The 26,273-nt window shown below is 35.6% G+C and overlaps 4 protein-coding genes across 12 annotated transcripts in view; 2 read left to right on the plus strand and 2 right to left on the minus strand.

Moving 5' to 3' along the window:
• Positions 1-492: 492 nt before the first annotated feature.
• On the minus strand, positions 493-3,403 carry snrpd1 (small nuclear ribonucleoprotein D1 polypeptide). Its single transcript, XM_051872629.1, has 4 exons — positions 3,237-3,403; positions 2,593-2,669; positions 783-974; positions 493-681 (listed from the first exon to the last, which is right to left on the minus strand). Exons 1-4 carry the CDS (start codon positions 3,248-3,250, stop codon positions 605-607), a joined length of 360 nt encoding a protein of 119 aa, XP_051728589.1. The 5' UTR covers positions 3,251-3,403; the 3' UTR covers positions 493-604.
• A 273-nt stretch (positions 3,404-3,676) lies between these two features.
• clptm1l (CLPTM1 like) lies at positions 3,677-11,066 on the plus strand. The gene is made up of 17 exons (XM_051872627.1): positions 3,677-4,221; positions 5,145-5,239; positions 5,389-5,578; positions 5,670-5,818; positions 7,009-7,087; positions 7,178-7,295; positions 7,668-7,762; positions 7,879-7,963; positions 8,609-8,712; positions 8,837-8,902; positions 8,997-9,047; positions 9,145-9,227; positions 9,328-9,362; positions 9,452-9,507; positions 9,587-9,631; positions 10,306-10,421; positions 10,492-11,066. The coding sequence occupies exons 1-17, from the start codon at positions 4,054-4,056 to the stop codon at positions 10,574-10,576; spliced, it is 1,620 nt and encodes a 539-aa protein (XP_051728587.1). The 5' UTR covers positions 3,677-4,053; the 3' UTR covers positions 10,577-11,066.
• Positions 11,067-11,664: 598 nt separating this feature from the next.
• Positions 11,665-13,122, plus strand: rplp1 (ribosomal protein, large, P1). Its single transcript, XM_051872193.1, has 4 exons — positions 11,665-11,902; positions 12,519-12,593; positions 12,816-12,924; positions 13,005-13,122. The coding sequence occupies exons 1-4, from the start codon at positions 11,831-11,833 to the stop codon at positions 13,085-13,087; spliced, it is 339 nt and encodes a 112-aa protein (XP_051728153.1). The 5' UTR covers positions 11,665-11,830; the 3' UTR covers positions 13,088-13,122.
• A 1,511-nt stretch (positions 13,123-14,633) lies between these two features.
• Positions 14,634-26,273, minus strand: part of ptk2aa (protein tyrosine kinase 2aa) — an 84,274-nt gene continuing 72,634 nt past the window's right edge. For 8 of the 9 annotated variants that reach the window (XM_051872191.1, XM_051872190.1, XM_051872189.1 and 5 more), the window contains 8 exons: positions 25,820-25,945; positions 25,607-25,732; positions 22,081-22,143; positions 21,416-21,455; positions 20,110-20,204; positions 16,885-17,040; positions 16,720-16,800; positions 14,634-15,678 (listed from right to left, as the gene is read on the minus strand). In XM_051872191.1, coding sequence (XP_051728151.1) covers positions 15,466-15,678; positions 16,720-16,800; positions 16,885-17,040; positions 20,110-20,204; positions 21,416-21,455; positions 22,081-22,143; positions 25,607-25,732; positions 25,820-25,945 — 900 coding nt within the window. In that variant the 3' untranslated portion in view covers positions 14,634-15,465. The remainder of the gene's footprint in view (positions 15,679-16,719; positions 16,801-16,884; positions 17,041-20,109; positions 20,205-21,415; positions 21,456-22,080; positions 22,144-25,606; positions 25,733-25,819; positions 25,946-26,273) is intronic. The other variant, XM_051872183.1, reaches the window with a different exon arrangement.

A 26,273-nucleotide genomic window follows, 5' to 3' on the forward strand; every position in this document is an offset into this window, starting at 1 on the left:
GTAAAAGTGACGTTTAGGCAATGTTGGGGTACTTTAACATTTCTTTGTCTTAAAATTATCGTCACTTTTGACTTTTTGTTCCCACAAATTTTTATTATAATAAAGTTTCAGGACGTTTCCAGTCATTTTGGGTCAACAATAATAAACGCAACAATAATAAACGACACTGCATTTTTGATACCCAGAAGTGTCTTAGCTATAGAAATTATATTATTAAAATTCCATTGTATTTCCAGTAAATACACTGAATAAACCAAAGAGAAAACTCAATTAGGTATTGTTCAAACTCACTTTTTTTTATATAATAATAATAATAATAATAATAATAATAAGGCCAACACTATTACATGTTAATACTGAACATTCTTCAGCACACAACTAGACAAGTTCAATAGAGCAGTTTATTGATATGTAGAAAAATAACCAGAAACATCACTGCCTTATATTATCACAAACAGTTCAGCAGCATTTAAACAAAAGACTCAAAACAGCTTTCAAAAGAAATGAATTTAATGTACAAAATGCAAACAAGTCAGAATCAAAATATTCTCAAAATAAAGAACAAAAAAATGCTGTACAAAGCCCACTAATGTACTTAAGAGATTCATCTCCTCGGCCCGCCGCGGCCACGTCCTCTTCCTCTGCCACGACCCCGTCCTCTTCCTCGACCGCGGCCAGCAACTGCAAGAAAGGCAAGGAAAACAATTATACATTTTCACAGACAATCAGTCAATGCCCAAGTTTCATAGTCATCAGTTTAGATGATATTTTCCGTAACTCACCAGCCTCTCTCTTCTTTGACTTGACTTTAGGCTCGATGTCGACCAGCAGCGTGTCCAGAGGAAGACTGTCGGGCAGGATGAAATAGCGGATGTTGTTGCCACGGATACTGAGAGACTCCAGCTGAGTGGGTTCTCTGTTTTTGAGGGTCATCTTCACAGCTTTGAGGTGAGTGTTCATACTGACATCCACACCTGTTCATAGGATTCAAAGAAAAAGTATAAAGCCATCGTTCAACTTAAAGTGTTCACACAAAAATGAAAATTACTCGTCCTCAAGCCATCCTAGGTGTATATGACTATCTTCTTTCAGACGAACACAATCAGAGTTATATTAAATAATATTCACGCTCTTCCCAGCTTTTTAATGGCATTGAATAGTGTCCGAGTTTTTGAAGCTCCAAAAAGTGCATCCATCCATCATAAAAGTAATCCATATGACTTCAGGGGTTAATAAAGGACTTCTGACGGCTTGTTTACACTGCACACGTCTGCGGCGCATTACATCTCCGGCGAGGTTTTGTTCTGTCCTCTACACGGCGTCAACTCACACCAGGAGCATTTCAGAAGCGAAGCGGCTGGATTCGTAAGACCACGAGATTTGCCTGTCTGATGTTGTTTTCCTTGGTTTTTTTGTGTTTTTAATGGCTAAATGGTTATATTTTGTCTAGTTTAATTGTGTTTATTGCCATGCCATACTTTATTTTGCTGTAGCCTACAAACAAAGTTAATACACTTAAAAGTCCAGTTATGGACAACAAGAACAAAAAAATTTCAAGTTTTTAAACTTCGAATCTCTTGTCGTCAGTTTCTGGCCTCCTAGTGATGTGAAATATGAGCAGGAGTTTACACAGGGTGATTATTATGACTTTATTTTGTGTTTGAACTGCACGGCTGGTGTAAACAAGCATCGACTAGAGTGGCCGCGATCTACTCCGTTGGCCACGTCGGAGCCGTAACACGCCGCAGACGTGTGCAGTGTAAATCCAGCTTGAAGCGCGTCGAGTTTTGGCAGAAGAGTGACCTCTGACCTAACGTATGACGTAGCTCCTCTTCTCTTATATCGAAATCCTCAATTTTTCTTTAAAACTTCTCATTTTAGACTTCTAATTCTTGACCGGTGTTTTGTTTTGCTCTATCCTGCGTTTCCACGTTCGTCAATTCTCACCTAAGCTCACGCTATGCCTACGTCAGAGGTCTCCAAACTCGGTTCTGGAGGGCCACTTTCCTGCAGAGTTTAGCTCCAACACACCTGTTTGAAAGTTTCTTGTATGCCAAGTGAGACGTTGATTAGCTGGTTCAGGTGTGCTTAATTGGGGTTGGAGCTAAACTTTGCAGGACAGCGGCCCTCCAGGGCCGAGTTTGGAGATCTCTGGCCTACATCGGTTCGGAGTTCACTCCAGAACTTGACTCGTGTACAGCAGTTGTCGGAAGCCAGTGATTATAGTTTATAAGGTTTCAATATGGATACTTTTCTTACAACAATGCATTGCTTCAGAAGGCCTTTATTAACCCCATGGAGCCGTATGGATTATTTTTATGATGAATGGACATGCTTTTTGGATTTTCAAAAACTCTGGCTCTATTCAATGCCAATACAAAGCTTGGAAAAGCCAGAATATTTTCTTTTAATATAATTTGTGTTCGGCTGAAAGAAGATAGTCATTTACACCAAGGATGAGTAAATTATGGGATAATTTTAATTTTTGGGTGAACTATCCATTTAAGAATTCCACTTAAACTTGAAGCAGATACACCAGTGTAAAAATTCATACTTCTCTCACTTATTAGCACTACTTTGAATCATATTTACCTGTAATGGTGCCATGGACCTGTGTGCCATTCTTCAGCTCAATGGTGACTGTTTCATGGCTCAGTTTCATCAAAAACCTGCAGGATCAATCATAAACAATGACTAAAATACTCATCACAACAACAAACAGACCTTACAACTGTACAGATCACATTTAAAGCATTTTCAGACTTGTTTTTGTTGTAGTGAATTTGATTGCTAGAAATAGAAATATGAAATTGTACTTTAAACCTCTCCACTTTGTCTTAATTATATAATATTTGCCTAATAACATAAAATATGTATTTTGCATATTGCATCTCTAGCAACAATAAAGTTACTGGCATTTAAAAGTGGTTGCTTCTGTTGCTGCATTTGTTAGATTTAAGGCCCAGCATCTACAAACTAATCTTCCAAATGCATAATTTCATAAATCTAAGGATAATCCCACGAACTATTAATTAATCAAACAGCTGCATTTAAAACACGGCAGTAATAAGATAGAAACTCAAACAAACAAACACACATTCATTCATTCCCGCCCGTTGAAGCTAACAGCTAACCAACTGCTACATCAAATCTGACTCCATCCATTAAATTATATTACATGTCGCTGCAGATACTTTGTGCATATTGATTATATGAGACCTATAGAGGTTTATTACCTGACGAGTTTCATGCTGGCGGTGGACTTTGAGAGTAAATCCTCCACCAAAGTGAGAAAAAATTGTAGCGCAAAACGACAGAAAAGCGTCGGAAGCTACTGGAGCTATGAGAGGAATCACTTCCTGTGCGAAACGGAAGCAGAATCATCGACGCAAGTGTTGCCACTACACACCCAAAATCATTCACATAATAGAAGATACAAATAAAATATTTAGTTATATGTATCTTTAATCTTAAATAAAACTTATGCGAATAACATTAATTTAAACTGTGTCTTTTATATATTTTTATTTTTATAACACATTTAAAAGTCTTTATATGAACGGCTGGATTATGGACCTACAAATACGTGTCACAATAAATGGCTTTTAAAGGTTTTAAAGAACTTGCTTTTTTTTTAAAATTTGGCCAAAACATTTAATATTCAAATCTGGCAACCCTGTAACAGGAAGTGAATCCCGGAAGTGAGCACTCATTGAAACATCACGTCAAAAGTGAATCGAGGGATAAATTAAAGAAATTAAACGCGCGCGCTTTATCATGAGGAATCACCGATGACTTTACACGGGATTTCTGAGGATGCTGGAGTGGAAACCGGATCAAATATCAGAATAACACACTGAAGATGTTATAAACGATACTGATGTGTAGATTTAGAGTGACGTGTGTTAGTGGCTGTGCATCAGGACTGATTGACAGCTGATCTCATCCTGTTCTTCATCTTTATCTTCCGCATCAAGCGTCCAAACAGCATGTTGAACAGCAGCATTTGCTCTCGTCTGTCCGCTGAAGCTGTGTGCTGTCATTGATGCACTCATGATGTTTCCTAAAACCTCGTTCACGAGCCTCATCGTCGGGGTCTTCCTCCTGTATGTGCTGCACACATGTTGGGTCATGTATGGGATAGTTTACACTAAACCTTGTGAAAAACCCAAAACCGACAACTGTATCTCACCTTACCTGGCCGGAAATCCTCGACTGCAGGTAAGACTGTCAAGTGCTGCTGTCATATTTGAGTGTTTACAACTTCTCTTTTAAAAAATTCACGTGAAACCAGGCCTGAGCAGGTCTTTATGGATGGACACATTGGCACATAAAAAAGAAGATTATTAATAATTAATTTAAATATAAATAATATTAAATGTGAGGAAGGGATTTTGAATCTTTTAGATGCCACACAGACCCCCAAAGATGATCATCTTCATTGCGAGGGCCCCTTTTTAAAAATTTTATTTATATAGTTTCTTGTATAAAAACTAAATTTATACTATGAAAAACTAATATTATAAATATGTCTAAAATATTATTTGGAAAATATTTAGTTTCTATTAAGTTACTTATTAATTTTTTTTCTGCTCATTATAGCACTGCACTGTTAGATGTTCTTTGTTTAATTATTTATTTATTTATTTATTATCAATTTCAATAATCAATACAATAATGCAATTTTTATTTGATTTATTTCTTTTCATCTCATTTTTATCTAATTTGTACTTATTTACCTGTTTATATATTTCAATATAATTTTTATTCAACTATTTATTTTTAAATGTATTTATATATTATATAATGTTTTATTTGATTTTAATCCAATTTTTATTTGTTTATCTATTTATTTTAATCTAATTCTTATTTATTTTATTTTAACCCTATTTTTTTATTAATTTATTTATTTTAATCAATTTTATTTTTCTTACTCAAATTTTTCTTTATTTTAATCTTTTTATTTCTTTTTTAGATTTTGTAAACTGTTTTTCTCTAAACATGTCCTGGACCCCAGTTAGAAATCCCCAGGATTAGCAGACATGTACAATCAACATTATACAGTACAAAATATATTTCAGTAAACAATGGGAATATATAAGAACATGTGCAATAACAGTGATATTTTGGATGTGTTTTATCAGCTCAGCATCTACACTGCATTGAGACCGAATGCTGATGGAGGACACAGTCTGATCCACAGAGAGGAAGAGTTTGATGTGAACACCAGGTTTGAGAGGTAAAGGCGACGGGGTCTAGTAGACATAATAACTCATCATATCACTGTTTCTCTGCATTCTTGTCCTGTAGGACTTCATTAGTGTGTGTTTTAGTCAACTACTGCATACCAAAGTTTCTTTCTCACAGTTGTACTTCTGTCTTTTTAAGGTTAATTAATGTGTCTTTGCCGAAAAAGACACGCAAAAATGGAACACTGTACGCTATGGTGTTTCTGCACCAGGCTGGAGTCACGCCATGGCAGGATCCGCACCAGGTCCATTTAGTCACGCAACTGACCACATACATGCTGCCAAAACCTCCGGAGATCAGCCTGATCACGGGACAGGATGACCCGCAGGTGAGCTGATGCCCATTTCCTGCACCTGAACAAAGAGTTTTGTTTCCATGCGTCTGTTTACATTATATAAATGAATCCAATTGCTATACAGAAACCGGATCAGCAAAAGCAGAGCAGCGACTCCGAGCTGGACCGGCCCGTTTCTCACTGGCGTTCCCGTCTGACCCTGAACGTGGTGTCCGAGAACTTCCAGTTTGACAGAGAGGCCCTGCCTGGAGACGTGCACCGCTACATGAGAGTGTGAGTCTGTCATGGTCCTTTGTGTTATGACTTAAAGATAAAACAATCAGAGTATCCATTTACATTTAGTGCAAAGAGCCCGTCTTGTTGGCAGAGGCTATTTACACTAACTCCGCCCACTGACGTCTGTTTGGGCCAGACAAAATTACTGAAGACGGTGGATTATCAACAGTAGCAATAGTGTAGGGGTAAGGCACGTGACAGAATTTTTTGACACAATTTGACCTGAGTTCGAATAAGCTTTTTCCATAACGTATCAGATTGGAAAGGCATTTATTTTCAATAAAAATTAAGAAAATATTCAAAAAGTGTAAATAAAGTGTCTAATGTGTGTTTAATAATAAAGTGTTTATCAGGTAGGGTTAGGTGTAGGGAGGGCTTTATTGTCCCAATAAGGCAGCATCCATTTAATAATTTTAATAAATATAATCATTTACACTCTGTTATTATTGCATACCTGCAAATAGTATCTGCCACTACTTACAAGTAGAAATAGCATAACTACTATTTACACTTATTCCAAAGAAAATATTGCTATTTTTACATAGTGTAAATATAATCTATTTCTATTTTCACTTAGTGTAAATAGCCGCTGCCAAAAACAATATGCACTGAGATGAGTTGGCATGTGTTACAGTGATTTTATCACATTAAAAACATATAAAGTAATTAATGTCAAGTCAAATTTATTGGTATAGCACTTTTTACAATACACATTGTTCTAAAACTGTCATGATGTCAATGTTTATAATATCCTAATACCTTCATGCCTTATAGTCGCATTGAGCAGATTAGAGCTGGGTTATATATTTAAATTTTGCGACTATACAAGCAATTTTTATATAGTATATTGCACTCTATATGAGTAATATACTGTATTAATGTGAATAAAGTTGGACATACTATAATATATATTCAACACTATATAGAGAGCTGGGTGATATTATAGCGACCAAATAAAAAAAAAAACAGGAGTTAGAGATTTGCTGTATAGTATATTGTTAAATGTAAGTGCACTGTATGTATGTGGATAAAGTTTAATATTATATATATCGAACTTTGTATACAGAACTGTGCGATAATACTGTTTTTCAGACGATGTAAACATTCACACAGCTATCTTATACTGTGATATAAGAATTTGGTCATCTTGTTCGCCTCTAATTCACAATTACCTTTTTGTCCTGCAGTTATCAGAACGGCAAGAAGATGATTTACCTGCCGCTGCTGTTTGTAGATGAGCTCAGTAACAGAGTGAAGGATTTAATGGTACCGCACCTTTAATTCTCTACATTCCAGCTGTTTTCTTGCCGCTCCTGTAGTGAAGGTGCACACTGAGTGATGATGTGTTTACTGCAGGAAATCAACAGCAGCACCACCGAACTGCCTCTGACCATCTCGTACGACTCCATCGCTCTGGGGAAACTGCGCTTCTGGATCCATATGCAGGACGCCGTTTATTCACTTCAACAGTTTGGTAAGAATCTGCTGACTCGTGGGTAATTAAAGCAATAAGCCATTTGAGGCTGTGTTAAAGCGAATTTATCACGGTTAAGGTTTTGATGTGAAATTGAGTGCCTCGATGATTTAAGAAAATGTATTTTAATAAATGTTTTCAAACATAAAAATAAAAAATATTACCTGATTGATTGCATGGCCTTAAGTTTATTACTTAAAGATCTGAAACAGGAATATCGAATGTAATAAATCAAATGTATTAATAATTATTATACATTTAGATAAATTATATGACCATCAAGTCATATAGTTTATTTATCTGACTGATAAACACTTTTCCACATTAATATTGAAAATAAAAGTAACATGGATATATTTCTTTGGACTTTAGGCTTCACTGAAAAGGATGCGGATGAAATCAAGGGAATATTTGTGGACACAAACTTGTATTTCCTCGCTCTCACCTTCTTTGTAGCCGCCTTTCATGTAAGTTGATGTGTTTTACACTGAGATGCATCATATTGTCTGAATCATGTTCATACTGCTGAGTCTGAGCGGGTTTATGTTTCACCGCATTCAAACATTGCTGTGTTTTTGTCCAGCTTTTGTTTGACTTTCTGGCGTTCAAAAATGACATCAGTTTCTGGAAACACAAGAAGAGCATGGTTGGGATGTCGAGCAAAGCAGGTCTGTGAACAATAACCCTCCTTCACACCACTGATTTACATGCCTGTAATACATGCAAAGTATTGTTGAGGAAGTGAAAGTTTTTGTGGTATTGAAAATGTTCAAATGAGCGACCATTTCATAAACGAAACAAAATGCAATAACATTTTACAAGATATTTAAATTTGTACAAAATTCTTTTATATTTCTGTTATCGTAAAATATAAATTTAAGTGGTTAAATTGTCCTGAAGTATGTATTTTATACATAACTATAAATAAATTGTATATATATATATATATACAATATTAATAAAAAAATAAACATTATGTAATATTTCTATTATTTTATTAATATAATAATATATATTAAATTGTCCTCAAAGTATATTTATAAAATAAAAATATATATTTATAAAAATAAAAATATAAATTAAATAATTGTTAAACATATATTAATATAAAATGATGTAATATTAATATGTATTAATTTATCTTCAAAGTATATACAGTTTCATAATTTTTTTTAATTGTTCCATTTTATTTTTATGTATAAATGTGTGTGGTAATCACTTATCACCCGATCACTCAGTGAATTTGTTTCTTTATATCGTATAGTTGGATGTGGTTTAGTGTGAGTTTTGATGTTGATGTGTGTGTGTCTCAGTGCTGTGGAGATGTTTCAGCACCATCGTGATCTTCCTGTATCTGCTGGATGAGCAGACGAGTCTCCTGGTTCTGATTCCCGCTGGAATTGGCTCTCTGATCGAGGTACAGTCAGATCGCACTCGTGTTTTTTGTTCTTTCTGTGCAGATTCTTTCTGGACATAATGGACATACACATACAGCTCTTGTGTTTGTATATTTTAAGGTCTTTGTGCTTGTTTTATTTCAGGTGTGGAAAGTGAAAAAGGCTTTTAAAATCCACGTCATATGGAGAGGCTTGACTCCCACATTCCTGGTAAACCTTTATTGTTTCTTTTCTTTAGTGCTCTGAATCAAAGTTAACACTGATTATTCTCTAACTGTGAATTGTTCCCTGATCTATCCTTCAGTTTGGGAAATTGGACGAATCTGAGAAACGAACAGAACATTATGACACACTGGTGAGAACAAGCTTCATCCAGAATTCAGCCGTATGACTATGTTTTGATATATCTGAATATCGCAGTTGTTACATTTCAATATTGTTTCTCCGAGCAGGCGATGAAGTATCTGTCCTATCTGCTGTATCCTCTGTGTGTCGGCGGGGCGGTTTACGCTCTCGTGTTTGTCAAGTACAAAAGGTGACGAGTCACATGAACATATTCATGGCCTGATTTGCTGAAAATGTTATTTCAGGTGTTTAACATGCACAAATGATTAATATTTGATGTGTTTCCACAGCTGGTACTCATGGATTATAAACAGTTTAGTCAATGGTAAGTGTCATTTTGTATTTTTTTCTGACTGATTTAATCATTTAGAAACATTATTGATGGAAATGTAATTGATCATTGTTGTCATTCAGGAGTGTACGCCTTTGGATTCCTCTTCATGCTGCCTCAACTCTTTGTAAATTACAAGGTTTGTTGAGTGTATTCAGAAACATGATATGATGTTTGATGCATGTTTGAGTTTGTAATCAATGCATTTGTTTTCACAGCTGAAATCAGTCGCTCATCTGCCCTGGAAAGCCTTTATGTACAAGGTGAGAGACAATCATTCATCGTTTTATGATGCCGTTTGCATTAATAATGCATGATATATCAGAGACAGTATTTGTTTTGACAGATATTAGTGCTTTTAAAGTTTTAAACCCCCTCAAAATATATATATATATTTATTTATTTTGTTATTTTAATTATTTATCATTTTTAACAATGAACTCTTTTTCTAAGCAACCAGTATAAAAACTGCCGGTGTGAAAACTGACAGAAAAAATATAACAATGTAACAACTCTCCATATTTTTATGTTATTGTACATTATTTTAAAGTATTTTATTTTTTAATAAAACAACATAAAAACAGCTGAACAAAATGCAATTTTATAATTAATCATAATTTATAAAAAAAAAATCATGATACTGAGTTCACATTGCTTTCATTGTTTTTCTGTTATCTTGTGAAATTTAAATTTAAGTGGTTAAATTGTCCTCATACATTTATAAATTATGTATGTGTGTGTATATATATATATATATATAATTCAAATACAGTTTCAGATAAAATCTATCAATTTAATAAAACAATTTATATTAGTTTTCAGGATTAATACATTAATTATTGACTAAAAATTGAAGATCATTGCTTGTCTGAAGGTTTGTGTTTCATTAATTGAGGCCTAGTTTTCTTATAATTTTTACACTTGTTTTTCTCACCAGGCTTTCAATACGTTTATCGACGACGTGTTTGCGTTCATCATCACCATGCCCACGTCACATCGGCTGGCGTGTTTCAGAGATGACGTGGTGTTCCTCGTATACCTGTATCAGAGATGGTGAGGACCCTCTTCCTCAGTCTGACCTTGATGTTGAACTGATTTTAAACTCGATGTTGATGTTTTTCAGGCTCTATCCAGTGGACAAAACCAGAGTGAACGAGTACGGCGTGTCTTACGATGAAAAGCCCAAAGGAAAATCCCATAAAGACTGACATCGACACGACAGAACAGCTCAGCACTATCATGAGATCAGCCATCGGATTCAGAAACAAAGGACATCACTGCACTTGTCTATTTGGGCTCAGTTTGCTCCGCTAAACAGAGGATTTTGACCTTCTACTCACTGTCGGAGCATCTGTCACAGTTCAAATGGTTGCTGTATGTTGAGTTATAGGATAAGAAGAAAAACCATGAAAAGCTTGGTGTAAATTTACAGAATGTATTTTGATGGGACCTTTAATTCAGTCTCAAATAGTGTTTTGAAATTAAGACCATATCACAAGGGTGCCAAAAGACCAGAGTTTCAGATTAATTATCTGTTTTGTTCTGAATATGAATTCATTTTAGTAACATGACTGTTATTTGTGTGTTTGGAGAGAATGATGGATGTTTGATTTGTGTTGCATTCCATTAAAAGTGTTTCTGTGGTTAAAACTGTTTAATTACAGAGACTTTATTAAACATTCTATGCCTTCCACTGTCTTCATACTTGCATGTCGTTTTTTTATGCTAATTTTTGACAGTGCAGCAGTTGCTGACCTATTATTACCTACTGAACCACCATTGATATGTTTATGAAATTAAGTTTATTTATAAATATAAACAGATACATGAAATCTACAAAAAACAAAACAAAACAAAACATGATTTTACCATGTTTCTAGATGGTATACTTTGAAGTACCATGTTTATTTAGAAATATAAATATATTAATACATTTAATGTAATATATATATTTTTTATTTAATATATTATGTTTATTTATGAATATTATTAGGTTTATTTATAAATATAAAGAGATACATTAAAAAAAATCTAACGTAAAAGTATTATGTCTTTCTAGATGGTATACTTTGAATAACCATGTACATTTTATTTACATGTAAATAAATTAAAAAAAAAAAACATTTTTATTTAATGTTTAACTTTTTATATTTCCCCTGTTATATTTACTTTAATTTTATAACTAATAAATACAACGCTCTCATTACCACGCAGATGTCAAAAATAACTGACAAAACAGACAGGCCAATCACATTCTGTTCTCTGCGCTTGTCCCGCCCACTGAAGTGACGCATAAGGCTATATAAGTCATCGCCCCGCCCCTTTTCGGCCCTTTCCGTTCACTGACATCGCTGTGTTTGAGGTGCTCGGTTCTTCGCACGAAGCTAAGGCCTTTGAATCCGGCGACTAGCACCGTCAAATTTAGGCATCCACGTCTGAAACAGTAACCTGCTGAAAGAACAATGGCATCTGTGTCCGAGCTGGCCTGTATTTACTCCGCTCTCATCCTCCACGATGATGAAGTTACAGTCACGGTGAGTGAGGGGTTTGAGCCGGCGGCGCGACACGAACATCCGGGACACTGACACTATGTGTGTACATATGACACTCATAAATGTTAGTGATTTTAAGAGATTTACGTTTCTGTATATGCTGTTTTTTTCTGCACATGTTCAGTGTGTTATTAGAACCTAAATAGTGTGTTTTCATGTTTGAAAACAACAGTTTGAACGCGTTGTGGGAAAGTAGTAACGTACAGAGACGCGCGCGCGTTTTCTGTTTTAATATTTACCACTTTTTAACACTGTTATTCAGGAAAACAAGTGCTTTACTCTTAAAATTTGCGATTGGTAATCATACAATAGAGTATTACCTCTTGATATCATTCCTGTACTTTACCATGCTAATCACAGTTCTACTATAGTAAGTGGTATGACCACTGATCAAATACTTAGTGATTACTAAATTTATATCATGGTATTTACACTTTACTCTAGGAAGAATACCATTGTATCACATCACGGTATCCTGGTACTACCATGTGTTTAGCATTTTGACAGTACCATGGTATTAGCATCTCACGCCATCACTGTACCCTTATACTGCATCCAAATCAAACTGATGTTAATGTTCTCTGGTTGTGTTTTGCAGGAGGACAAGCTCATCGCTCTGATCAAAGCCGCCGGTGTGACCATTGAGCCCTTCTGGCCTGGTCTCTTCGCTAAGGTGGGTTATTTCCCAGCCATTGCATCCCTAAGATCCTTTCTGATGGTGATGGAAACGGTTACATGTGGATGTTTGGGAAACATTGTCTACCATTATGTAGAAGTCAAATTCAAGTACAGAAGATCTTAGTGTCTTAATTCAAGTATTGCAACTTGATTGAGCGTTAATGTTTAAGTACTGCCTCTGTTGGAATGTAAGTCTGATGTCATTTCCTGTGCTCAGGCTCTGGCCAGCATTGACATCGGCAGTCTGATCTGTAACGTTGGTGCTGGTGGTGGAGCCGCTCCGGCCGCCGCCGTTGCTGCTGCTCCTGCAGGTGGAGACGCTCCAGGTAACGACACGGTTCAGATGCTTCAACACGTGCATTTGATTTCATTCAGACTCTCACCTTGTCTTCTGTTTGCATTACAGCCAAGGAGGAAGAGAAGAAAGAGGAGAAGAAAGAAGAGTCCGAGGAGTCTGATGACGACATGGGCTTCGGTCTTTTCGACTAAAGCAGTTCTTTTAATAAAAAAAATTGAAACTGTCAGTGCTGTTTGTCATTGCTGGTCTGGGGTTTAGTTCTAGTTAATCGAAGTATTCACTAATTTAAGTCACTTAGTTTTGTTCATGAAACAGTAAAAGCTGTGGTGTTTTTAATATAAAGTTAAGGCATTTTTTGGGTGAAAATGGAAAATATGCTTTTTTTTTTGTTGTGTGAAGTACTTTATAGGGGACAAATGTGCTTACATTAGCCTGAAGTCTAAAAGTTTTTACATATGATTGTGCAACATTTTCAGTATTTTTTTTTTTTTTAAAGTTTGGTGTTTTAGATGTTATGCAAGTAATACCACTTAAAAAGATTTAGAATTTAAAGTAAGTAATCTCAATTATACACTAGTGATAGTCAGAAATCAAGAGACTAATTATGATTATAGTGTCCAGCACCTTACCATTTTTCTTACATAGTGCAAATGGGTGGTTGATTATTTCACTTTTTTTACTCCGTGTGTAATGTTGCTGTTTAAGCTTAACATCTGCAAAGTTACGACGCTCAAAGTTCAGCGCAAAGGGAGATATTTTCTTTTACATAAATCTGTTTAAGGACTACAACGAGCTTCTTACCAGATTGGTGACATCACAAACCCTAAAATTTACATAAACCCCGCCCCCAAGAACACAAAAAATGTTGGTGAGGCCATGTTGGGCTGCTTTAGAGAAGAGGAAGAGTTGTAGAGTATTGTTGACATGCCGTCATTTTACACCGGACTGCTTCACAAACGAGGGTCAATTCAATGCTGGATTTGCCCAAAAGATTAACATGACGGCACATGCTAGTCGATGAGTTGAATCAGCTCCACAGCAACTACATAAATTTATCCACTAACCATTCAGAAACGTCCAGTTTCATTCTAAAAGTTGTAACTTCTTCCTGAGTCTCTCCATCAGTGTCGACTCCAGGTTTGAACAATGTAAGGCTGTGTGAGATCGTCCAGCGTTGTTGTTGTTGTTCCTCTTCTGGAAAGGGGGCTGGGAGCAGCAGCTCATTTGCATTTAAAGGGACACACACAAAAACGGCGTGTTTTTGCTCACACCCAAATAGGGGCAAATTTGACAAGCTATAATAAATGATCTGTGGGGTATTTTGAGCTGAAACTTCACAGACACATTCTGGGGACACCAGAGACTTACATTACATCTTGTAAAAGGGGCATTATAGGTCCCCTTTAAAAAATCTAAAAAAAATTTTTTAGTTCTTTAATAAGCCCATATTTCATAATATTTCATTTGCATCAAAAAGTTCTCTAATTTACCAGATGATTTTATTTAAAGCATGTTCAAGATTTTTTGGTTTCAGACAATCATTTTCATTTTCAAACATGACTCAAATTTTTCTTTAATTTTCTCATTTATATAGTAAATTCAACAACTATGAACTGAAATAAACTGAATTTTAAAAACCCAATCATTACCAGCTCAAACTTTTATTACGAAACCAAAAAAGTGAACTCAAAAGGAATAATAAGAGTCCAGCAGAAATAAGACCAAGACACATACAGCTAAAGATAATGATAACATTTTATTAGTTAAAAGATCTGTACAGTTGCTTCTTCCTGAGAATAATTTATATCAATGACAAAATGGATTTCACGATTGTTCTGTACACAAAAGTAACTAGTTCAAACTCAAAGGGGTCGTTTCAACCCTAGTGTGTGGTAAAAAACAACAACATGATTTTACAGAATAAAAGTTTCTTGAAATGAAATCAGAAGGCAGCTTTGATTATATCATTTTACCAATATGTGCTTCAAGTGACTGATATGTGACTATATTCGCTTCGGCCCCTGACGTAATATTATGCTCAGGTCAGGGTGACTTGATTTTCCCTCTTTGTCAAGCAGTTTCATACAATAGCTGTGATTTCTTTAAAAATCTGTTAAAAATGACTGTGGTTTGGCTTTAGAGTCGTGGCGAGTTCTGTACATGAGAGCGTTTCAGCCGTCGAACCCCTGAGTTTCTCAGAGGATGTTGTTGAAGCACAAGCCCTCGATGCAACTCGATCACTGAAGTTTGAGATCAGCATATCCATAATACAAAATCACGTGTTGATAAGCCTTTGGATTATTGGAGAAGCTCGAGCGTGACCTCAGCTCAGAGTTCAACGGGTTCCAGTTGCAGGTTTGAGTAAGACGACAAAGACGAACTTCATTTCTGGATACAAAATAAAATAAACATGACGCTTATAAAACAAAATATGTTTGAAATATCCTCTCCTGGTGAAGAATCTCTCTTAAAAAGGTTTACGTAGCATCTGTTTTGTAATGTTTAAAGTTGTTTTTTGGCCTCCTGTGGTGACGCGTCCCTCCGTAATGATCCAGCCATCCTGGAGAAACTAGTGCGGCCGGTTGTGAGCCAGCATCTTCAGCCGCGCCTGGTCGATGACGTCCAGCAGGTTCTTGGCGTCGACGGCGAGCGCGTGAGCCGCGGTCAGCATCTGCTTCTTGTAGTCCTGCTGCAGGCTGGTCAACATGTACTGCTGCGCCAGACGCATCTTACTGATGAGCTCCGCCAGGTCAGAGTTCAGCAGCTTCTGAGCCATCTCGATCTGACAGGACAGAGAGAGGTGTGTTCAGTGCAATAATAGTTTAGTGCTTCGTATCAGTGCTCTGACGAAACTGTGCTCCTAATCGAATTGTTGTCAGCAAAAGAGAAGCTTTAAGGGCTCTCTGTGGTTTTCTGCCAAAATAAAAGCTTCGTGGTTTAATATTTGAAAATTAACTAATTAAAGGGATAGTTCACCCAAAAATTTAGTATATATTTTTTTTCCATACAATGGAAGTCAATGGGGCCCATAAACTGTTAATGATGATTATTATTATTATTTTTATTTGTTTTTTTTATTTTATAGTCATTTTGGATGTATAATCAGACAATTTTTGAACAAAATTTGCAGACCTTCAAACAAGTGCAGCAAACCATTTTTTTAGTCGCACTTTAAATGACACACACACACACACACACACACAAAAACCAGAAACATCACAAGTAGTTTATTTTGAGTATTGAGATTATATTAGTATATATATATATATATATATATATATATATATATATATATATATATATAGACACAAACATATATATAATTAATTAGGTTTAAACTGAAAATTATTTTAAATTTTATTTATTATTATTAATATTTTAAATAGCATGCTAAAATGTATCTTTTTTAGTAAATTTGAGACTTTTAAAATGTTTTAATTGACATGTTTATGATTTAATTAATTATAAGTAATATAATTATAAATTATATATAAATGAAATGATCAGAATAAAATTGGAATCATTATTATAATTGATAATTCACAATAAATATATACTGCAAAAATAGTATGTATTGCTGCAACCAATGAATATTTTTATAACAATAATGACAGAATTTTCAGCTGATTAATGAAAAGCAAATAATTCAATGGTTATTGCAACAAAAATAAATAAATTATAGTTGGCCCTATTAGTACAGTAAAACACTATTCTGTAAAAAGATTTATTAGAATAAAATAATAATAATAAAAACTGTATGATCTAAATAAAAACTGGCCAATCAAGAGAGGTTATGTAAAGCAGTGTGCTGATGTGGTCTCACCTCTCTGTGTGTGCTGGCCGGTAACACTGGGATCGTCTCGTCCACCGTCGCTAGTAACGTCCTGAGGGCCAGTCCAACATCCTGTGAGGAAACACCAGAGGAACTCGTCAAACACACTTCAGACAAGCTGTCATGTGATTATCCCAGCATTCCCATGTTCCTGACCTTCACCATAGGGACGTACTCCTCCGGGGGAGCCGGCTGGATCCGACTGGACATCTCAATGACGGCCTTCACCAGCCCCGTCACGTTCTCGTACACTTTATCGTTGGAGCGGTCCAGGTTTGCTGTAGGAGGTGGACTGATCTCCTGAGGCTGGATCTGAGAATAAACACACAACACTGGATTATGACATGGAAAATCAGAGTCTGTGTGCTGCAGCACTTGATTTAAACAGCAGGGGGCAGTAGCTGCTCGACATGATCTACTGAACCACAGAAGAAACAAGGGCTGTGTCCGAAATCACCCCTATACCCCTTAAATAAGGCACTATTTGAGGGGACAGCCATTTGTAGTGGTGTCCGAAACCATAGTGGATGTTTTCGAGTGCACTCAAAGCACCACAATAACGAGTGTACAACTGATGTGCACGGCTAGAGAAAACCCATAATGCACTGAGAGTCATGCTGAATGAATTCCCTCTTCTCGTCAGAAAATGGCGCCTGCAGCTGAATCAACCATCCAAATATATATTTCCAAAATTTGGGTTCAGCGTAATATCATACAGGTATAAATTTCATTTTTAATTGATTATTATATGGTTTAATTAAGGTTTACACAAGCTAGTTCCCATGACAGAGTTCAAGATAAATCTTTTCATTACTACTGGAGCTGCCAGTTTGCTAAGTTTCAAATGATTATTAAACAGCAAGCACTAACTATGCAAAAGCAGCAGCCCTTCTGACACACTCAGTGTCTGATTTCACTCACTCATGTTCATTCACTGCTTCAAGTGAACTACATTAGAGGGCTAATGTAGGGAATAGTGAATGAGGGTATAGGGGGCGATTTCAAACACAGCTCTGGTTTCCCAAACATTTAGACCAGTGAATTTCCTTGACTTTTTCAAGATTTCCCCTAAAATTTTATAAAGACAGTCAATGTGATTTATAAATGAAATGATCAAAATAAAATTGGAATTTTATGAAGACATTATTATAATTAATAAATTTTATCATTGTCATTGTGAACAATTAAAACAGATTTTTCAACAGAAACATATATATTTACATTACTGTATATAAAAACAACCACTGTTGACTTTAAACAGATGAGTGTGAGAACAGCGGCCACTAGTGGTCATACAGTGAATAACACACACACACACACACACACACACACACACACACACACACACACACACACACACACACACGCTGCGTCTCATTTTGGAGGCTGCGTCCTCCGAGGCTGCATACATCATCAAGGGTGTCTTATTTAAGAAAAGTAACCAGAATAAAATTAACAGTTATTCCTTGTGAGGTGTAAAATCCTGTCATTTCTTTCTTACTTTGCAATCAAACAGTTAATAAATGAGACCTTGATGACATATGCAGCCTTTGGAGGATGAAGCCTTCGAAATAAGATGCAGTTACACACACAGACACACACAGATGTGACACTGACACACACACACACACACAGACACACACACACACACACACACACACAGGTCTTACCCTCCAGGGCTACATGCAACAGTGCATCATAAAGCAGGTGAGCGGGTGTGGGGGGGAGGAAGCGGGATGCAGGAAAACAGAACAAATCGTTATTAATGTGAAACAAACAAACAAATCAAAACAAATAAAGTCATGCAGCTTCAAGTACAGAGGAGGTGTCACGACTGAGGTGTGTGATGGGAAACGGCCGTTTGACTACAGATGTTTCCAATGTTAAATTACATCCAAAAGAAACATGAACGGAGGTCTCGGGATTTGTTAGTTCAGCTTCTCTGTGGACTTTTGATACTGTTGAATTTTCAAAGCATTAGGATTCGCACAAGAATCTGCCTCAAAGAAAAAAAGCACAAAAATACTTCTTACAAAAAAATTAAATAAATAAACATGGATATATCCCAGCTAGCAGGGAACACACTTTAGAAAATGTTTTTGCAAGGTTCTCTCAAAGTTGAGCAAACGTTCTTCCAGTAACATTAACAGAACGTTCATTCAGAGTTATCTGGTCTTTGATAATGTTCTCAAAACTTTGGCACAAACATGTTATTCATACAGCGTTCATGGAACGTTTTTTTCCTGAAACATTTTAATTGCATGTTCATCTAATGTTTTTGGATTGTTACTATGTGTTTCAGAAAATAACGTTCCAATAATGTTTGCAAAATGGAATGTTCCCTTAATGTTCCATTAGCCAAAACATATATTTTAAAAAAGTTTAATAAACTGGACGTTTTGAACATTTAGAATGGGAACTCAATGGAAACATTAGCAAAACATTCTTAGAACACATCTCTGTTTGCTGGATTGATGGAACTTTATATGGGTGGAAGATCAACTAGGAATATTTCATGATATTTAAACTGTTCAGTAAAGGTTTGCAGACAGGTGTGTGAAACACACTAAATGATCTTCTCTCTTGATCATCTGAAAAATATATTCTTCAGTGTTTTCTGGAACATTTAACCCAGCTGAATATTCAAAGGCTTCTCATGAGAATCCAGTGGAAGCTTAAGAAAACAGGAAAACCAAAAAATAGAAGCAAAGCTGACCTCTTATATAAGAGCCACGAGAAAAATAAATACGTTACCCAAAAAATTCTTGCCGCAATTGAGTGTGTGTGTGTGGCGTGTTGTGACCCCTGTGTGTGTGTGTGTATGTGTGTGAGATAGAGAGAGAGATAGAGTGTGAATAAATGTTAAAAATATATTTTCATTTAGTTAAACTTGATGAACCAAAACTTTAACTAAAATGAAAACAGAAAATATAAAAATAAATTTAATTGAAAATATGAATAAAACTATATTAGTATATATAATACAATACTAAATGAAGCCAGCTGTGACGTGCAGGAGAGGGTCAGAAAACAGGATGGATGTGGATTTTTCCTACAAGCGATAGTTTTATTCGCTGAACTTCTGGTGCACTACTGAGTGAGTGTTTGTGCCCTTTTCTTTGAGGTTTGGCTGTAATATCATCTATGTTTTGCAGCTCAGATCCACTCGACCGTGTTCTGCTGACGCAGATCAACTCTATGCGAACTCTGTCTGGGTGTCTGTGCGGGAAACTCAAGCGTTTGTGGAGTTTAATGTTCGTGAGAGCGACATGCAAAACAAAACAGCCAATCAGCATGCCGCACACATCTCAGCATTCACCTCTGATAGATGTTAATGCAATATCATGCCTGGTTAATTTAAGTTCACTTTGTAGGAAGTACCTTGACGCCCTCGTTGTAACTGTCCACTGGGTTCAGGTTGGTCAGGTGACTCGGAGCGCCGGGACGGGGCGGTTTCTTTGGAGGAGCCACATGATCTGTTGGACACAGAATTGATCAGCGTTATAATATGCAAATAATATTCTGGGCTACAATTTGCATATTAGTAAATTAAAAACAATTCTGATTGGATGAGACACAATCAAAGCCGATGATGAATGCACAGCATTCAGTATTAATGCAGCTAAATAAAATATTGCCTGACAATTGCAAACCTCTTAAGAACTATAATTCTATAGACTCATTAAAAATAATTATGGAAATTTAATAAAAAAATTTAATTAAAAGTCTTAAAAGAGCCAATTGCTTTCTTTCTTTCAGGACAGTTTTAGCGTTTTTATTTTGACATTAACAGACACCGTAAACAAATACCTAAATGTAAGTACTGTGATTTTAATCACTCTATTAAAGTTTTTTTGCTTTATTTTATAAGTTTTAAATGTATCAAATTTACATAAATATTAAATTGATTATTTATCACAAACTTACCACAAAAACATTACCGTTAAGCGTAAAAAGTACCTTGTAGCACTGTTTTGCAAACTGTGCTACAAGATTTTCCATTATAATGTAATAAAAATATAAATAATAATAATTATTATTATTAATTAAAACAAATAAAAATGAATAATAATAAAAATATTTTTACATTATTTTTTTATATTTATAATATATTTATGGAAATGGTGGAAATGGCAAATGAGCTAATGAGTGGTCCCCTGCTGCCATCTACTGGTTATAGTGGTAATTTCATGTAATTTTCATGTTAAAAGTGTTTGTTTTCCACCAGGTGACAGAAATCCTCCACTAAAGTATGATACATTTTCCATGTTATCTCCATGAATGAAAATGATAAATGTAGATCTTCTTTAAAGTTAATTTTACTGAAAAAATGTGGTTAAAAAATTAGTTTAAAACGTTACATGTGTTGAAAAAATATTTAAAAAAATATATTTTACCTACATGTTGCCAATCTAGACAATTACAGTAATATAAAGTTTGTCTATATTCTTAATGAATATTAGCTGGTTATTTAAAATTACTTCAATATTCAGGGTTTTACTTGATAGGTAGTGTAGAACCTACTGTGTTGTTCATGCCTACCCTAGTATACAAACAATATTACATTTTTTTTTTTCTTTTTAAATCATACCCTTATTGGGGGCTGAGCGCCCCTAATACTGAAATCCTAGAATCGCCCCTGGGACTCAGTAAATCTAAAAGGGAATTTCATTGGCTGTGTTCATACCTGCTTTACCAACTGGCTGGTAAACGTGTTGCTTCCCCATCTGAAAGAAAACACAATCACAGACAAGCGTTTAAAAACGCACATTGGTTTTCCTGCTGCCCACCGGGGCCCTGTGGAATTGTGGGTAGTTTGTGGGAAAGCCAGGCATATTTCAGGACCTTAGAGGCCAAATCCAAAAATGAGTTTAACCCAACTAATCTGAGCAAACACATCATCTCCACAGCCTCTCGTCTGCATCTGTTCGGATCTTCTGTAATTATGGCCAATAAACGAGGCTTGTTTGTGGCGCTCTTACGAGATGACGCCTGTTTTTCACTCATTAAATGTCAGAGATGATGATGGCACTGGGATTCCCGCCTGTGACCACAGAAAAGCACCCATGATACCCCTTTAATTTACCCTCCTTCTGTTATTTCTCCTCCCAGGGTTTCAGATTCCTCTGTTTCAGCTCCCCGGTAAATTAATTCCTTTCAAATGTGTTCAGGAACGAGTTCAGGAATTGCACTTTTCATCTGTTTGGAAGATTTTGGCTGAGTGTGATCGGTATTACTGGCTGCGATTTTTAACAGGAAGTGAGAAACAGATTGTGTCCTCACTACGCCACTGTAAACGTCTACGTCCCTCTGGGAAGAAACAAAAACAAGCAGGAAATTATGGGAACTCACCGGGGTCTGGAGAGCGCCATCCTCCCGGTCGATACTGCCCCTCGAGTTCCTTGACTCCGGCTTCTAGACAAACACAATCCATTATTCAAAGACATGGAAAATCATGCTTCACACTCAAGAAAAGAATTTATCAAGTATTTATGAGATAAACTTCCATCTGATTATGTCATCATCAGGTTCCCACATCACATGACTGATTTTCAGTGACTTTTCCAGTCATTTGTGATTATTAGATTTAAAATCATACATAAAACAACAATAACAACAATTAAAATACAATTGGAAATAGTGCTGTCAAGACGATTAATCAAGATTAATCGCTTCTAACATCAAAGTTGGTAAATATATTTGTGCATACACATACACACACGTACAAACGTTTATGTTAGATTAAATTAATCACGATTAATCGATTTGACAGCACTAATTTAAATATTTACATTTGTTAAAAGTTTTAAAATTAATTGACAATTATTTACATTATTTTTTATTTTAAAAAAGTAAAATAATAAATAAATAAATAAATAATTAATTAAAAATATTTAATAAGATCACTTTATTTCTTATTATCATGCTTGTATTAAGATTATATTAATTTCCATGACTTTCCATGAATTTTTAAATATTTAATGTTCTTAATTTAAAAACTTCTTTCTTATTTTCAGTTCTGACAGATCTCAAAAGAACAACAAACTTCACAACTTGTTAAAGCACAAACTAAAGATTTCACCAAATGATGCAGTGAGTTTCTGCTCCATCTAGAAAAGCTCAACAGCTGGAAGAACACAAAGAACCTCTCAACCCAATAACATCCCTCACTATGGAAGTTTAGTTACCGGCTTTCCGAAACAGAACTTGAAGAGATGCATCCTCTGAGCGGAGCGTCCGAGGGATCGTGAGTGTGCTACGGCAAGGAAAGAGCGCTTCGTGTGCGTTTCCATGTGAGATGCCTTCAGTTTCCTTCTGAGGACTGACTGCACAAAACTCTCTGCTCTCTTTCTCTCTCTCTCTCTCTCTGGTTTTTCTCTCTCAGACACACGTCTTTTCTTCTCGCTCTGTCCTCTCTTTCACATCCCACGCTTTCCTTTCCCCCCACTGCTTTTACACAAACAGAAAAAGCTTGAGGTATGTGCTGCTGAATATTGATAAACACTCGACCGAGGGTCTGATCTCAATGACTATTTTTAAATGAAAGTAATATGCAGTATGCAAATGCGTATGGATGGAAAACCCAGATGACCTTCTAACTGCACTGAATACTGTATCCTACAATGCATTGCGCTTGGCTTGACTTTCCATTTCTGGTGCAGTGAATGAACCGTGAATGAACCATGAATACTATCAGTCACATTTTATTTTTGCTTCTGGCTTTTTAACTTTCTTTTGCTGTTATTTAATCAGGCTGCTAGGGAGGGGGATAGGACTTTTCATGCAAAATTCAAGTAAAAATGCACTGTATTTTACTTATTTATTTCCTCAGATGATAATTGGACATTAACTTACTCAAAACAGGGATGAACTTGCATGAGGTGGATAATATCAACTACTTTGAAACAGCTTCGAATGTGACTTTAGAGTCTGAACTGTTTTAAAATATGTATTACATTGGTTTGAACTTTCACTAATTTCAGACAGATTCATTCATTTGTTATGAATCACCTGATCTTTTGATTTGCGTCCATCAAGTTCCCAATTAAAGAGGAAATAATCAAATGAGATAAAGCACCTTTCATCTGTACAGTATTTCATTGACAACTGGAGGATTAAAAACATTTATATTCAGTAAAATGCATTGATTCAGCTGTACTTGAAATTATCAAATAAGGTCACAGAATAATTGAACAGAATTGACTTAATAATGCCACCATATAACCATATAATCACTGAAATTATAACAGAAATGACTGAATTCGTGACTGATCAATTTTATGATGCAGATGCTGTTTTTCTCTTTATTACTGTAAAGCTGTTTTGAAGCAATTTGTATTGTAAAAAGCTCTATATACATAAACTTGTACTATCAAAAATAGGCATTAGTACATGATTATTTTAATATATTTAAATTAAATAACCAGTAAAAATAATTATATTGTAATATAATGCAGTGAACTAGAGTTCATTCCAGACACTCTCTGATTCTTTCCTTATGAGAAAAGTTTTTAATTTTTTCCTTAAAGAATGAGAAGATGCCAGCGCTCAGAGAGCTTTACGATTCTCAGGAAGGCATGAACCACACGGGTTTCCACCGATTCACCACAATCCTCTGCTGCCAAATGAAACGATCACTTATGACACGCGTGACACTGCCGCCCAAGTTTCCACTGGACGGAGAGCGATATTACAGTTAAATCTCTCCTGACAACAATCTTCAAATCTAAAGTTTCAGCCTGCGGCGAAAGTCATTTGTGTGTCAAATCTGGAAACTGCCAATTAAACGCCTCTCGCGGCACACGGGAATCTGCTCTCAGCAACACTGCAACCCAAGCCCCCACAAACGACTACTGAAAATATCATCTGGAGACAAACAGCTTGAGAAAGACACATCTGAGGGGCACATCGAGTGTTTGGCCGGGATGAAAATGTAATGAAATCGTTTCATGGCCGTCTTCCTCTGTGCTGCAGGTCTCTGGCGAAGGGAAGACAGTTTCATTCGCAGGTGCGCACAGATTTACAACTTTGTTTTCAGGACAGGACATCTTCATTTTGTTCCATCTCTTTCTCAGAGTAATAACAACCACAACAGATGCGATGGATGCCAAACTCACTCAAACTGACCAACAAGCCAAAGAAAATGCAGGACGTAAAGGAGAACAGCTGATCCGCTATGAGTCATTTCATGAAAAACAGCATTTTTCCTACTTATTTGATGTGATATACTGACTTGCCAAACACAAAACCTCCTTTCCAGTCCATCAAGACCATTTATGAAACTAAACTGCAAACGTGACATATGTCATCACTACCACAAGTTCATTAACATATGGCCGCTCCTTTTCAGTATTCAGCAATGATGAATGATGTAAACATCTATACGCAGAGTTTAGCCAATCATAACAGAGCTCGTTTACATTTAGCAGTCTTAAAGGTACAGTAGCAAAAAGATCAGAGAGAGTTAATTTATTATTATATTTATTGTATACATTATTATTATATTTATTATATACATTAAGATGTAAGTTTTCTAAAATTATAAATGGACTAGAGAGAAAAATAAATTTCAAGGTTTTCACACATAATAATAATTCATAATAATAATATCTGTATTATTATGTATATTATTCTATATATCTGTAATATTTTATAAATATTTAGAATTTTTTTTTATATTTAATTATTATAATTAAATATTTAATGCTTTTTTATTCTTTATTTTCATTCCAGAAATTTCCATGACTTTTAAGATTAAATTAATTGTTTGTTTCAATTTGAAATTCGACAAATATTTGAAATTCGAATTTGACAGCCCTGAACAGTCAGGTGTATGAGAGAGACAGATATAGGTAGACTTCATTGAGTGTGTCAGTACCAAGAAACTCTCCTCCTGCTCCAGCCACCGCTGGTCTTCCTCCATCTGCTGCTGCTGCTTCATCAGCGTTTCCTCCATCAGGTGGGCAGTGGGCATCGCCTGACTCCTCCCTAGAGCGCCCCCATCCTGACACACAGGAAACACAGCAGGGTTTATGACAGCGTTGCACTGAATGATCATTCACAGGACAAGCGCCCTCTTCTGCTCACTCACCTCCATGTTTGGAGACCACACAGGAACTTCCTGTCTGTGATGGTTCCACGTCTCATGTGGGTCTAGGACGGAGGCTTGCGGCGGGAATCCAGCTCCGGGCACATGTGCACTGGGATATCCAGACCCCTGGATAGATGATAAGACATTTGATTTCATGCATATTTACATTTACATTTACTTATATATATAAAAAAAAAAAAAGTAAAAGTTTTCAAAAATACTAAAAATAATACTATAGCAATCAATGTTATTTTAAGCATTATTTACATACTATTATAGTTGAATTAGCTTTAGCTTATTTTATATTTTCAGTTAGTAACTTTAGTACGTACAACTAAAACTTATTTCAGTTATTTTTTAATATTTATATTTTATTTCAGCTTTGAAATACCTTTATTTTTACATTTTTAATTTTAATTTTAGCTTATTTCTTTTTATGAATTTTGTTATGTGC

The sequence above is a fragment of the Ctenopharyngodon idella genome, chromosome 19, assembly GCF_019924925.1.
Source record: "Ctenopharyngodon idella isolate HZGC_01 chromosome 19, HZGC01, whole genome shotgun sequence".
NCBI classification, from domain to species: Eukaryota; Metazoa; Chordata; class Actinopteri; order Cypriniformes; family Xenocyprididae; genus Ctenopharyngodon; species Ctenopharyngodon idella.

Bases quoted from the DNA above. Each gene is read 5' to 3' on its own strand.
- snrpd1 (XM_051872629.1), bottom strand. The intron at 975-2,592 runs GTAAATATGATT...TCCTATGAACAG, and splicing joins GGTCCATGGCACCATTACAG to GTGTGGATGTCAGTATGAAC. The intron at 682-782 runs GTGAGTTACGGA...CCTTTCTTGCAG, and splicing joins GTCAAAGAAGAGAGAGGCTG to TTGCTGGCCGCGGTCGAGGA.
- clptm1l (XM_051872627.1), top strand. From the start codon at position 4,054: ATGATGTTTCCTAAAACCTCGTTCACGAGCCTCATCGTCGGGGTCTTC. The intron at 7,763-7,878 runs GTAAGTTGATGT...GTTTTTGTCCAG, and splicing joins TCTTTGTAGCCGCCTTTCAT to CTTTTGTTTGACTTTCTGGC. The intron at 9,048-9,144 runs GTGAGAACAAGC...TTCTCCGAGCAG, and splicing joins CAGAACATTATGACACACTG to GCGATGAAGTATCTGTCCTA.
- rplp1 (XM_051872193.1), top strand. From the start codon at position 11,831: ATGGCATCTGTGTCCGAGCTGGCCTGTATTTACTCCGCTCTCATCCTC. The intron at 12,594-12,815 runs GTGGGTTATTTC...TCCTGTGCTCAG, and splicing joins GGCCTGGTCTCTTCGCTAAG to GCTCTGGCCAGCATTGACAT. The intron at 12,925-13,004 runs GTAACGACACGG...TTTGCATTACAG, and splicing joins TGCAGGTGGAGACGCTCCAG to CCAAGGAGGAAGAGAAGAAA.